This window comes from Hipposideros armiger, unplaced genomic scaffold (assembly GCF_001890085.2).
Source record: "Hipposideros armiger isolate ML-2016 unplaced genomic scaffold, ASM189008v1 scaffold_144, whole genome shotgun sequence".
Taxonomy (NCBI): domain Eukaryota; kingdom Metazoa; phylum Chordata; class Mammalia; order Chiroptera; family Hipposideridae; genus Hipposideros; species Hipposideros armiger.
Genome location: NW_017731494.1, coordinates 2,721,399 through 2,733,712, shown reverse-complemented (window position 1 = coordinate 2,733,712; position 12,314 = coordinate 2,721,399). Strand labels below are relative to the sequence as shown.

At 37.6% G+C, this 12,314-nt stretch overlaps 1 protein-coding gene across 2 annotated transcripts in view; it reads left to right on the top strand.

Moving 5' to 3' along the window:
* The window catches only part of GDA (guanine deaminase), a 227,440-nt gene extending 220,582 nt beyond the window's left edge, over positions 1-6,858 (top strand). For both annotated transcript variants that reach the window (XM_019650670.1, XM_019650669.1), the window contains 3 exons: positions 631-761; positions 1,935-1,962; positions 2,827-6,858. In XM_019650670.1, the coding sequence (XP_019506215.1) occupies positions 631-761; positions 1,935-1,962; positions 2,827-2,897 (230 nt within the window). In that variant the 3' untranslated portion in view covers positions 2,898-6,858. The remainder of the gene's footprint in view (positions 1-630; positions 762-1,934; positions 1,963-2,826) is intronic.
* The last annotated feature ends 5,456 nt before the right edge of the window (positions 6,859-12,314 follow it).

Sequence of the window (12,314 nt, the reverse complement as noted above, 5' to 3'; positions counted from 1 at the left end):
TTGAGGTGACAAAGAAATTGGTTTGCTTTCAAAAAGATTGGGACTAGTTATGAGGATCTATTTCTTTTCCAAAGTAATTTCTTTCTAGTCAAAGGATTTAAACTAAGGAATGCATGATAGATATGCCTGTGTTGGCAGATATGCAAAAGGATAATTTATTTATTTATTTTTATCCAAGGTTCATTTCTCCACCATGAAAATAGATCTTGTCAGCTATTTCATAGAACAAAAAGTGCAAGGAAAGAACTTGGAGTGTTGAGGGGAGAATAGGAGGGAAAAAGAAGAAAGATATTGTCGATTGTCATGTTTCTCAGAGGGATGAATGAAAATCATAGACCAGGTGGACTGTGAAGTGCACTGATAGAGCTGAAATAGAGACGAAATAGAGACACATCAGAATTATGGTCACAGTGATGAAGGGGACTGTTTTTATTCTCAGATCTCGCTTTTCCTATACTTACTCTGCTTTCTGTAAGTTGAAGTCTTGTAAACTATTGGAATGAGAGAGCTTTTCTGCTTCACTATTAAGAGACTAATTTTTTTCTAGTGACGTGTTGACAGACTCTGTCTGTGCAGACTGGGACATATGCATGATCTGATGACTGTTTATTAATTTATTCCACCCTGTAGCCCTGGGGCTGGATAAAGAGATTGGAAACTTTGAAGTGGGCAAGGAGTTTGATGCCCTCTTGATCAACCCCAAAGCATCTGACTCTCCCATTGACATGTTTTCTGGGGATTTGGTTGGTGATATTTCTGAGGTAAGTAGAAGAAAGTTAATCAAAAGGCATTTATTTCATGAAGTTGTCATACTAGCTTTCCTGTAGAAAAAAAAAATAGAAACTGAAACATTTTAATGGAATGCAGGAGAATCTTAAGAAGGAAACTAGGTTCTTTTAAATTATTATATTATAATTTCATGAGAATAACGTTAGCAATAGTGGTACTAACAAAATACTTGGATTTTGAATATATTTGTATATTTAAATGAACTTGCTTATAAGAAGCCCTAATAGAGCTAACACTTATTGAACACACTTGCTATGTGTTAGGTGGCCTGGCATTAAGCACTTTCATACACATCATTTTTGTTTAATCATCAGAACAATACTTATGAGAGGTGGGTGCTATTGATATTGCCATGTACTTTATGGGTCAGTAAAGCTTAAGGGAGGTTAAATGATTCACCTAAGGACTCATGACTAGTAATTAGTAATTAGTAGACAGAGTTGGAGTTTCAGCCCAGGACTTGCTGACTTCCAGAGTCTGGGCTCTTGACCACAATGTTACGTTGACTTTCTTAATTATAGGAAAATGAGTTTTATTACTTTGTTCCTTCATCTTATAAAATGTTTCCCTATGTATAAAATAAACTGGGTCTTCTTACTTTAATAACAATTCTTTATAAGATATTGAGCTTTTCTAAAGAAATTAATTACCATTTATAAGTTGATCCACTTATGAAATTAAATGTGATACTAACAATAACCTATTGAGGTTTTCTAGAAGAAAGATGCTGGATTATTTGAAGTTGATACCATTTATTTTTCTATTATTTATTCTTTTCTTCCTTTGTTAGAGTGACTTTCTGGGAATAGGGCTCAGTCCCATTCATCCAGGCATTTTTCTTATATTTTACACCTCATAAAATATTTGAATTATTTTATTAAATTAATTTATTTAATTTGTATGACACGTCTGAAGATTTCAAGGTTATATACCAGGAATTTTCAGGCAATAGATAAATATTTGTTAATAGCCAGTATTTCTTTTTTTAAGCAAAAGACCATTTCTTTTTCATTAATAAAAGTAGATTTTGCCATTGAGAAATGAATTTGTATTTCTGGGTTTTGCCAACCGCTATTGGCTGTGAATTTACTTTTCTAAATACATAAAATATTCTTTCTTATTATTACCTTTATTTTCCATTTTAGGCTATTATCCAGAAGTTCCTCTATCTAGGTAGGTAGAGATATATTTTCTGTGCTAAATAAAATCTCTCATTGTCTGTTTCTTGCGTGTGGCTCTCTGCATTTATGATACCATATATTAAACCCTATGTTTGCTTATTGGCATTACTTTTTTTTTTTTAACATTCTTCAACATGGAGCCCATTTGTGGCATAGTATTTAAAGGTACTCTTTGAAGTGTGCATGCTTCTCTAGAACATACAGTCATAAATTCTAAACTGAGGAATGGCAGGCCAGGGGGAAAAGATCACCTTGTCTCTTCCTCCGACCCTCATTCTCTACCCCCAGTCTGCCCTACCACGTTGTACTTGTGATAAGTATGTGGTGGAGTCTCACCACACATGCTTTTTCATGTATTCACTGACTAAGAGAAATAAATAATGCAGACGGTTCTACTCTGCCTCCCCCTTCATGAAGTGAGCTCTGAGCCCCTAGTGAACTTGAGATGGGAGAGGCACATATGCTATTTCTTGTGGAGCTCAGTTCTTGCAGGCCCTTCATTGCACCATGCTGATTATGATTCTGGGGTGTAAAGATAAGTATTTCCTTTACCATTGGAATTGGAAATGCAAACCACTCACTTTAGCTGAAAGGCCAATGATAGAGGATTGATTCAACTTGATGTGATTTCTGCCTCAGGTACAGAATTCAGACTCCAGTCCTCAAATTTGATGCAGGATCTTCACTTGGCCATATCTCCCTGTCCAGATTATAAACAATCTGAAAGAATAGAGGCAGCTTTTTGTGTTTTCTCTTCTTAGAAGTGTGTTTTTCTTTTAAATCTCTCCCAGTGACAATTAAAATACTTATTGACACACAGCACTTTATGAATGATTCTCTGATGCTTTTTTTTCAGGAGATGACCGAAATATTGAGGAGGTGTATGTGTGCGGAAAGCAGGTGGTTCCATTTTCAAGCTCAGTCTAAGGCCCTGAGCCTCTACAAGCTCTCCTGGGATAACATGGTTCTGCATCTATCCCTTGTGTCCAGGCGGAGTTAGAAAGTCAAAAAATAGCACCTTGTTCTTGGGATGACTATCTTTTTCTGTGTCTAGTTACAGTATTCACTTGGCAAATTGAAGGGAGTTGCACTAATTCTCAACTCTCTGGTTGGGAGGATTCAAAATTTCTCTCTTTTGAGCTGTTCAGATTTACTTTAAGCTCAAACATAAGGGGATGGTATTACTAGTGGTGTTCTTATTGACATTTAAGTAAAATCTATTTCATATTTGGAAATGTGGAGAGAAAAGATATTCCTGTGAGGTTAGATATTTTTGAGCTAATAAATGCACAAATTGGAAATGGAAATTGAACCAGTGAGTATCTTTTTATGAGGAAGAAAAAGTTAGACTATGAAAAACACTGAAGATCACTTCGGTTTGTGCTTGAAAACTATATACTGAGCATACTAATTTAGAAAGAGAACTTGTTGAGTTTTAAAACATGTTTCTAGATTGACTTTGTGTTCTGGAAATTTGCATTTAATGGAATTTGCATTTCAGAGACGTGTTATTGTTGTGCTTTGCTGTCTTTGGGGATGAATTGTCAGCAATTGAATGCCACATTCTTTCTTAATATAGTTCTCTGCTTCAAAGTGTTTGACAGAAGTTGGGTATTAAAGATTTTAAAACTCTTAGGAATATTATTCACATATATGGCATAAATAGCTGCATTTTTGTGTATTTTAAATCACCTTAGTGTATAACTCTGTGATGCTATTACTGCTTCAGTTTTATTACAAGAGAAACAAACTCCATACCCCACTATTGTGTAGACTGAAGTCTTCATAAAATTGGGGCAAATGCTGGGCATTCAGGAGCTGTCAATACTGAAAGGAAGGGTTCATTGCAATGACCTATTCTCCTTAAGAACCCAAAAGTCGCTGGAAATTTTGTACTCTGATATCAATCTGTTAGAACTTTAAAGTGAAGGACAAACCTTACTAAGAGAAATATTATTAAAAATCTTTAGACCCTGCATATTAAACGCACTCTGTTTTTCAATTTTATTCTATTGTCCTTTTAATTCCTAATAATTTCAAGATGTTAGAATTTTGCTATAATGAAAAATATATAGATGTCCCACTACTGTTTATATTAATAAGACATTCTGTACCAGACAGCTAGGAATATTAAACAAAGCAGAGTATTTTTATGCTTCCTAACTAATTAGTATTCTTTCCCATAGCCTAGAATTAAAAGCAAATTATGACTATGATAAATCCTTAAGAAGTAATAATGTGAATGTTACTATATTTTTCTCATTTAATTTCAAATACTATAATCTAACAAGGAAAAGAGTAGATTTTCTTAATATATCATAACACTCATACCTAGGACGAGGTGTGACTCATTATTACCTTATAGTAGAGAACTTTATGTTATATGGCTAACTCCATATTTACAGAACTAAGAACAAACTTCTTCCTCTTGTACTATAAATTTTATTCTCACATAGCCATACTAATTCAGCAGTAATTTGTCCAATTTTGTTTTGTTTTTTTCTTGGTGGAAACACTTTTAGATTGGATTTGATTGTGTAGACACTAGACCTAAAGATAGAACACATTTTTGGTCTTATTTTTAAAAAAAAACACCAAGAGTGTTTTAGGATATTAAGTAACTCAATAAATCCAATTTCTAGTCCCAGTAGCTGTTTTTGCAGAATTCCTAATTCCTGATCCATGTCAAAGATATCCCACCAAATTTCTCCCCATTTTTCTATAGTGCTGGCAGGTGTTTTCTGCCCTATTTCCCAATCCGTGCCAAAGGAACGTGGTTACCTGGTGTCTACCCCACATGAGTGGGCTTAAGAGTTTGGATGAGATGTGCAAGACCCACTGATAGGAAATAGCTGTCCTCAGCCGTTGCGAGATCCTGCACTTTACCTTAAGGGTGTACATGTTGGTGTCGAATGTCAGTTTTCATTTAGATTTAGGATTCAGAGGCAGTAAATATAAATAAGTGGAGCATCAGAAGCAGGAAGAATGGCCATATACAACCACTTGGACAAACATTAAATTTAGCCCTGATGGTATGTTAAGACCTGAATATCTTTTTTCTAGTGAAAATAAAATGTGTTAAAATGTTTCCCATGTGCTTTGATCTTTCTGCATCAGTTAGAACTTAAGTGCTGTATTTCTCCAAGTACCGTGTTCCTGAATGTTGCATATGCTTTTTGCAGCACTACCTGCATTAGCCGTACATGTAACCAGATATTCTGCACCTTATGAGTTGTTGCCATTGCCTAATGCGGGTTGGCTTTCTGATTGTGGAGAGGCAGTATTCCAAGCTAACCCAATCTGTCACTTTGTGTTTGAGTATTTTGCTCTCTGACAGGAAAGAAGGAATTAAAACTTCTTATCAGCTCCCTCACCGCACCCTGTACTATTTGCTCCAGGTTTCATGTCATTTTTAATGAAATACACTTTAGCAGGTAACAACGTATTCAGTAAGATTGCCTCTCATACATTTAAAAAAATATTTCTGCAAACCGGCACACAAAAACAGGCTAATCAGCTAAGGTGAATTTAGTTTTCAAAAAGAGAGTGAAACATGGCATTAGGGCATGGGCGGTTGTCCTAGGTAACGGAAACTGAGACCAAGGAGACTCTGCTCCCTTATTTATTCTCCCGGCTGCTTCTCTGATTTAATTGTCGAAGGTTTTAGAGTCCAAAAGAATATCTTGGAACAAGCTTTCTTCATGCCGGGAGGAGGTCTTACTAAGTTAATATTGTTAGCATTGAAGCCCGTTGACTCTCTTTTGTACTTCCGTGAGAATTCTGCACGGTAAAGAAAGCAAAGCGGTGGGAAAACACTCCCATTATGCTTAACTGACTTTGAAGTGTGCCCTTGACTATTCCTTTTGGCATCTACAGTTGACATGTCGGAGAGGAAACAATGGGTGTGAGATCCAGAAATATATTTTGAATCTTCACTCCCTTCCAGACTCTTCCTATTTTTAATTTTTTCATCTCAGCACCAGACATATGGGAAGCCTAAGGCAAGCTGGAAGGCACGTTGGATCAGTTTACCTCGTGCTATATTCATGGAAGATACCCAGAATCGGATGCTCCTGTAACCTACTGGACATCTTTTTGTGGTCCATTTCTTAGAGTTGATGATGATACCAGAAACATTCACATGTTTGAAAAGAGTTTCCTGAATTACTAAAAAGTTGACTAAGAAAGGTGTCATGGGCAATGTCTTAAAATAATTTTTAAATAGTGTGGACTTTTGTGAATTTTTAAGATTTTTATTTCCTGAAGGCTTTTTAAAGGAGACATTTGCAATTTCTGATCTCCCTAGCCAGTTTAGTATGACTTTGAACCCTGACACATTTTGATGCCTCTCAAGGAAAAGCACGGGAAGAAGTGCATGAATGAACAGACACTATTAGGAAACCCTAGCATTGGTCCTCCTGCATGTTGTCATGTCCAGCCCCTCCTCTCTTTCTCTCCCACAGCCCTGAATGGGAGCGATCAAGTGTTGAGGGGTTGGTTTGTAACTCTGGTCAAAATTTAGTGAAATGCAAAAGTTGAACAGGCCAATGATGACACTAAATATAAATGCCAAGATGACTTTCATAGCCCTTGGGGTTCAAGTGACTGAATATCAGATGTTATGTGGCAGTAATTTACCTGTTCTTTTCCCATTCAAAAGCCTGTCAGAAAGCATTCTTTATTGAAAACCACCTTACATTGTTGTTAAACTCCTGATTGCCCCTCTAAAGAATGTGTGTGTTTGTGTGTGTGTGTGTATGTGTGTGTGTGTGTGTAAGTTCATGGGGACATTTTTTCTCAATATTTGTATGATTTGCTTATTGTTCATGTGCCGAGTGAGCTCCTTTGTGCTTTAGACAAAAATAAATGAGATTTTGTGTTTACATAATTTTTGTTGTGAATTCTATCAATTTGATAGAAGGGGGATTCATCTTACAATGCTGTTCTTCTAACATGAATTTAAAAAAACCGAATAGAATATTTAGCTGTGGACCAAATGTATCTTCCATCCTATGATAGTCACTATATATAGCTTTTTAAAATTAAGAAATAATGTTCAGCCCTTTAGAATCAGATTGCTGTTGATTTTGATTTTAGCATAGCTAATATTAGATATATACTTTAAGCCACAAACCAGAGTGAGAAGTGTACTTTACCATCAAGAGTTAGCTAGTCGGGAGGGGGTGGGGATGAAGGAGAAGGGGAAGGGATGAGACAATACAAATGGGTAATTGAAATATGGCCGCAGGGATAGAAAAAGACAGTCCGAGGAATACAATCAATAATGTTGTAAGTATTTCTTAGGGGGCCAGATGGACTCATGTCCTTTTGGGGAGTCCACTTCATAGTTGATGTAGAGGCCTGACCACCGCATTGTATTTCTGAAACTGATGTTGAATAATACTGTATGTCAACTATAATTATATATACATATAACCTCGGGACATGGAGTAGAGTGCGAGAACGGATTCAATGGAATTGTAATAGATAAGCATGATATCGGGGGTGGAGGGCAATAGATGGGGGGAGGGGGGTTGTTACTTTGTGAGGGTGAAAAGGGTAACTATTGCATTGTTCTGTACACCTGAAACTAACAATAAAAAACTTTAAAAAAAAAAGAGTTAGTTCACACATACATATCACACATACATGTATATTTAAAATGAAAGTCTCACAAAATAATACTTTTCCTATCTGTAATGCCCTGGGCTATTTTTGTACTAGTTTAGTCTGTTCTGTTTTATTCTATTTTATTCTGTTTAATTTTTTTATGCTGATAGTGATTTCCCAAATTGGTTTCTTAAGCCTCTAGTCGTCATTGCCTGTGTGTCGAAGGAGTTTCCAGTATCTTTTGAGCTGTATGCTTTCAATTTCCATGACTCCATTCTGTGGCTTGAGCATGACACGAGTGCCTGCCTTAGAGTCATAGGGAGTAAATAAAATAATACATAGCCAGCACTTAAGATAGTGTCTGGAACAAACTGAGTGTGCACTGTATGGCCATTATTGTTTTTAAAATGAATACAGACCGAACAGAAACAAAAATAATTTTAAATGTATTTCTATCAGTTTATTTTTTGGAATCTAAATCAAGTCATGTTAGGAATCTATACATAAAAATATTCTGTAAGGATTAATATGATTTTTTCGGCACTATTATGTTCTTTATTTTTTATTTATAGCATGAAGCATAAGAAAATAGTAGATTTAGTCTATAAATTCACCCTCAATATTCTGAGCAACTTACTAATAAGCACCTTTTTTTCTTCTCCTAAAGAACAACTTAGTCAAACTGCCCAGCAGAGAACTTTGATGTGCATAATCTTGCAATAATGTGTGCCTAATTTGTACATGTGGGCAATATGAGTTTTGTAACAGACATATGCAAATTATTCCGTGGTACTAAATTCAGAATTTAAGTAAAATAAAGTTTAGACATATAATAAATACCTGTCAGTAGCAAAATTGGGCCTATGGTAGGGTGTTTTAAGACTCCATGAGGAATCCACTCAGTTAAATGACTGAGACTCAAAAGTCATTGTCACCAATAGGAGCAGGGTTTTTGGTTTTTTGTTTGTTAAATCTTGTTTTGAAATGGGATAAGAGAAGTATTCTCTGTTCTTAAAAGTGATAGACCATTATTTTAAAGTGTAATTAGTTTTTTTCACGAATTCACACTCATCCCCTTTTACCATCAGCCTTCCTACAACATCGTTGTAAAAATACGTTCTATTTGTCATACTTCTTGAGTTAGTCATGCTTTTATATTAAATGAGTTCATATTTCGGGGTATGAAGAGAGATAGATAGGTCACTAAATATTTTTTAGTGGTAACTCAGAATAAAAGAAACACGTTTTTGCCCCAATGTAGAAAGTGATCAAGAAAGTATAAACAGATGACATGAACGTTTTCTTAAGTCATGTGGGCCCTGCTCAATTGTGTAGATTCTGTATATCCCTATAGGAAATTAAACAAACATGCATTCCGCCATCTGTAGAAAGAGAGCTCAAAGCCATCGTAGTAAAATCTAACAAGGGAAATAAAGGCCCTAGAAAAATTACTGTTTAATCAGATGACAAGAGGTGCTCATACACGTGCTTGAAAACTGAAACTTGTAGCTTCAGTGTGGAATTAATTTCTGTTCTTTTAATCTTGGGCAGCCTCTCCAAATAAAATTATTATTATTATTATTTTTTTTTTTTGCTGTCAAGAAAGCCACAGCCCATAAGCAAGTAACCCAAGGAAGGGTTTCACTCATTTATTTTCATTTCTAAATTTGCTTCCTGGAGCACCTGAGAGACTTTAAACAGCTTTGGTGTTTTGTTTTGTTTTGTTTTGTTTTTTGTTTTATTCTTTCGGCAAAAGTTGATTCCACCCACACCTGAGTTTGGGAACAAATACAGGGATGGCTTTGTGGTTGGGAAGCACTTTGAAAACCTTGACTGAAGCACATAAACAGGTGAAGACGTGAGAGGCTTTTGTTATTTCAAAGGATGAATTTAGAGGCTTGGAAAAAGCAATGAACACACTTCTTTCAATTCATGAACACTTTCCCCCTGGCAGAATATGAATATGAATCAGGCTTGGCAAATTAAGTATTCCGGATTAATTTATATAACTATTATACAACAAACCCTTCCCCCATCATAAACACGCCCTGGAACGATGCAATGCACGCCATGCATCCAGTAGGTCTTGTATTGACTGAGTAACGATTCAGTAGTATGGGTGTGAAAGAGAAGCTTAGAGTTTAGGTTGTTTGTAGTGGTTTTTGTTTTAAGCTCAGTGATAGATTTTTTTGATGTTCAGGACAACTGTGCAGTCTCTTGCAAGTGGATTAATTATTGTAGCTTAGAGGAGAAAAAAAAACAAGCAAACACATATGTCGAAACTTATACAAAATCATGTCCTCTATAAAATTACCATCCAAATAAAATAAGAAGTAGCATAAATACATGTAAAATGTTCATTTAATGTCGCTTGTGGTACTGTAGACCACTTAACATAGCATCATTGATTCTAAAAAAAATTATTCATCAAGTTGCCGTGAAATGTACATAGCTGTTCTCATGTTTTTCATGCTTTGGTAAAATTGAATGCTTGAAATTAATTAGTTGCTTTTTTTTTGAAAGATAGAAATCCATACATGCAGGAAGCACTAATAACAGCCTATTAAGTAATTTTAACGTACTAATCATGAGGTTGGTAAGTTTTAAACCTATTCATTCAAGGGATATTTTATTAAGGACACACTAGATATTAGGCACAGGCCAGTTTTAAGGGTTAAAAACATTCATCTCTCTGAGGAACTCAACCTGGGATGATAGGTGAGGGAAATATGTAGACAGGTCCATATATTAAATTTGTGATACATGTGTAGAGAGATCAGGGGGCTTAGAGAGGGCAGCTGGGGTGTGTTGAGTAAATTGTGGGCGGGAAGAACAGAGGCCAAGGATCGAGGTGAATGTTGCACAGCGGAAGTGACATCTGAGCTGGGAAGAAGAATAGGAATGCATTTCCCACGTGAGGACTCTCTGAAGGATAATTCTAAATGCATTCAGCATGAGCAACAACAGTCATCAGAAAGAACCTGACCTCTGAAATAAGTAGACTGAGGATGAGGTGGATTAATCCAGTGACCATCAAGGTCACTGAGGGTGTTGATTCAAAGTGAAGGTTTCGCGGCCTTTCTTCCTAAAGACTGATTCCATAGGTCAGGACTTGAGGCTATGAATCTGTATTAGGAACAAATACCTTGGTAAGGTTAGGTATAGGGTGTAGTGAAAAGGGCCATCGTTGTGATGACAAATGACAAGGACCAGGTGTGATCATAGGTGTGAATTGCTGAAGAGAGAAGACGTGACACTGGCTGAGTCCAGAAACTGAGCCTCATGTACTACGTGGGCCATTTACCTGTTCACGGGACAGGTACCTCATCAGCAAACATTGCATGACTTCACCCCGGCTGGTGGGGAATGAAATGCTGGCAGCCATGCTCCTGCCACAGGAAGAAACCTGAGAGGGCGAAACCTGCCTATAAACACCCAGCGGCCTTTTTCTGACTCTGAGACTGGAGACAGGCAGGCGCTCCTGAGCAGGGTGACTCCCTGATCCACTTGGAAAGACCAAGGCTGCCCGGGATCCTACCGCCCTGTCATTTTGTGGGCTACCTCAATATCGTATTTTGTGGGCTACCTCAATATCGTATTTTGTGGGCTACCTCAATATCGTATNATTTTGTGGGCTACCTCAATATCGTATTTTGTGGGCTACCTCAATATCGTATTTTGTGGGCTACCTCAATATCGTATGTTGGCTTAAGTTACTACAGGCTTTGTTTCTGTCACTTGCAAATCAAAGAGCCCAGGTTAAAATCCTCTCTAGCCTTGAATTCCTCCTATGAAGGTAGAATTCTTTAGAAACGGGTTACAAGCTGTTTTTTTTTTTTTTTCATAAATGAGTGAATGATAAACACCAGGTGTTTGGCTGCCTCCCCACCCCAAGCCTTCTCTGAGGCCCTATCCTGCACATCCATAGGGGCACCTGTGGCCCGAACCCGGCACCCCCCAGGATCCCAGGCCGGCTTCCCACTTACAGTTCTCTTGTTTCCCTTTGGTAAAGGTACTGGGGACGAATTGCTCATGGCAGAGTCCCAAGACATGCTAGGAGAGGGAGATGTTGTTAAATCAAGTAAATGGTGGGAAGGCCAAAAGAAAGACCTGCCCTTTCTATGACGCCATGGACGGGAGACCAATTTCAGGACAATCTAGGGAGTCATAAGCTGAAGATTGCAGGTTCACATGTCGGAAGGAACCTGGGTCACAAAGTCACCGGTGGAGGAGAGCCTCCCCGATCCAGGAATACATGGATTGAAAGGAGACAGACTGTCCTCACATAAAATCCATGAATTGTTAAGACGGTGCCCTTCTGATATTGAAATCCAGGGCTGTTAGTTAATACCTTTGTTGAGACCCTTCAGTGCTCTGCCCTTGCCCACCTGGACCGAACAAACATAAATGGGGTGGGAAGGGGTGCGGGGAGCCTCCAGGGGAGGGAGATCCCTGTGACCTCTGTGGGCAGGATCAGGCTCCCTGCTGCTGAAGGAAACTTGAAATCAGGCCCAGGAGTCCTCTGTGGCAGCACACCCCACCACTGCCTCTGACCTGCTCATGGGCAGAGAACGGGGAATGGCATGGCTTCCTGCAGTGCTAAGTCAGGACTAGGGGAGTTGACATTTTGCAACCATTTGTTTCCTTTGTATTTTTGTTAGCTTGAATGATTCTGTGTAGGTTATCTTTTGCTATGTAAACATTTCTAATTTGTACGCAGTCAAAACGTTTTCA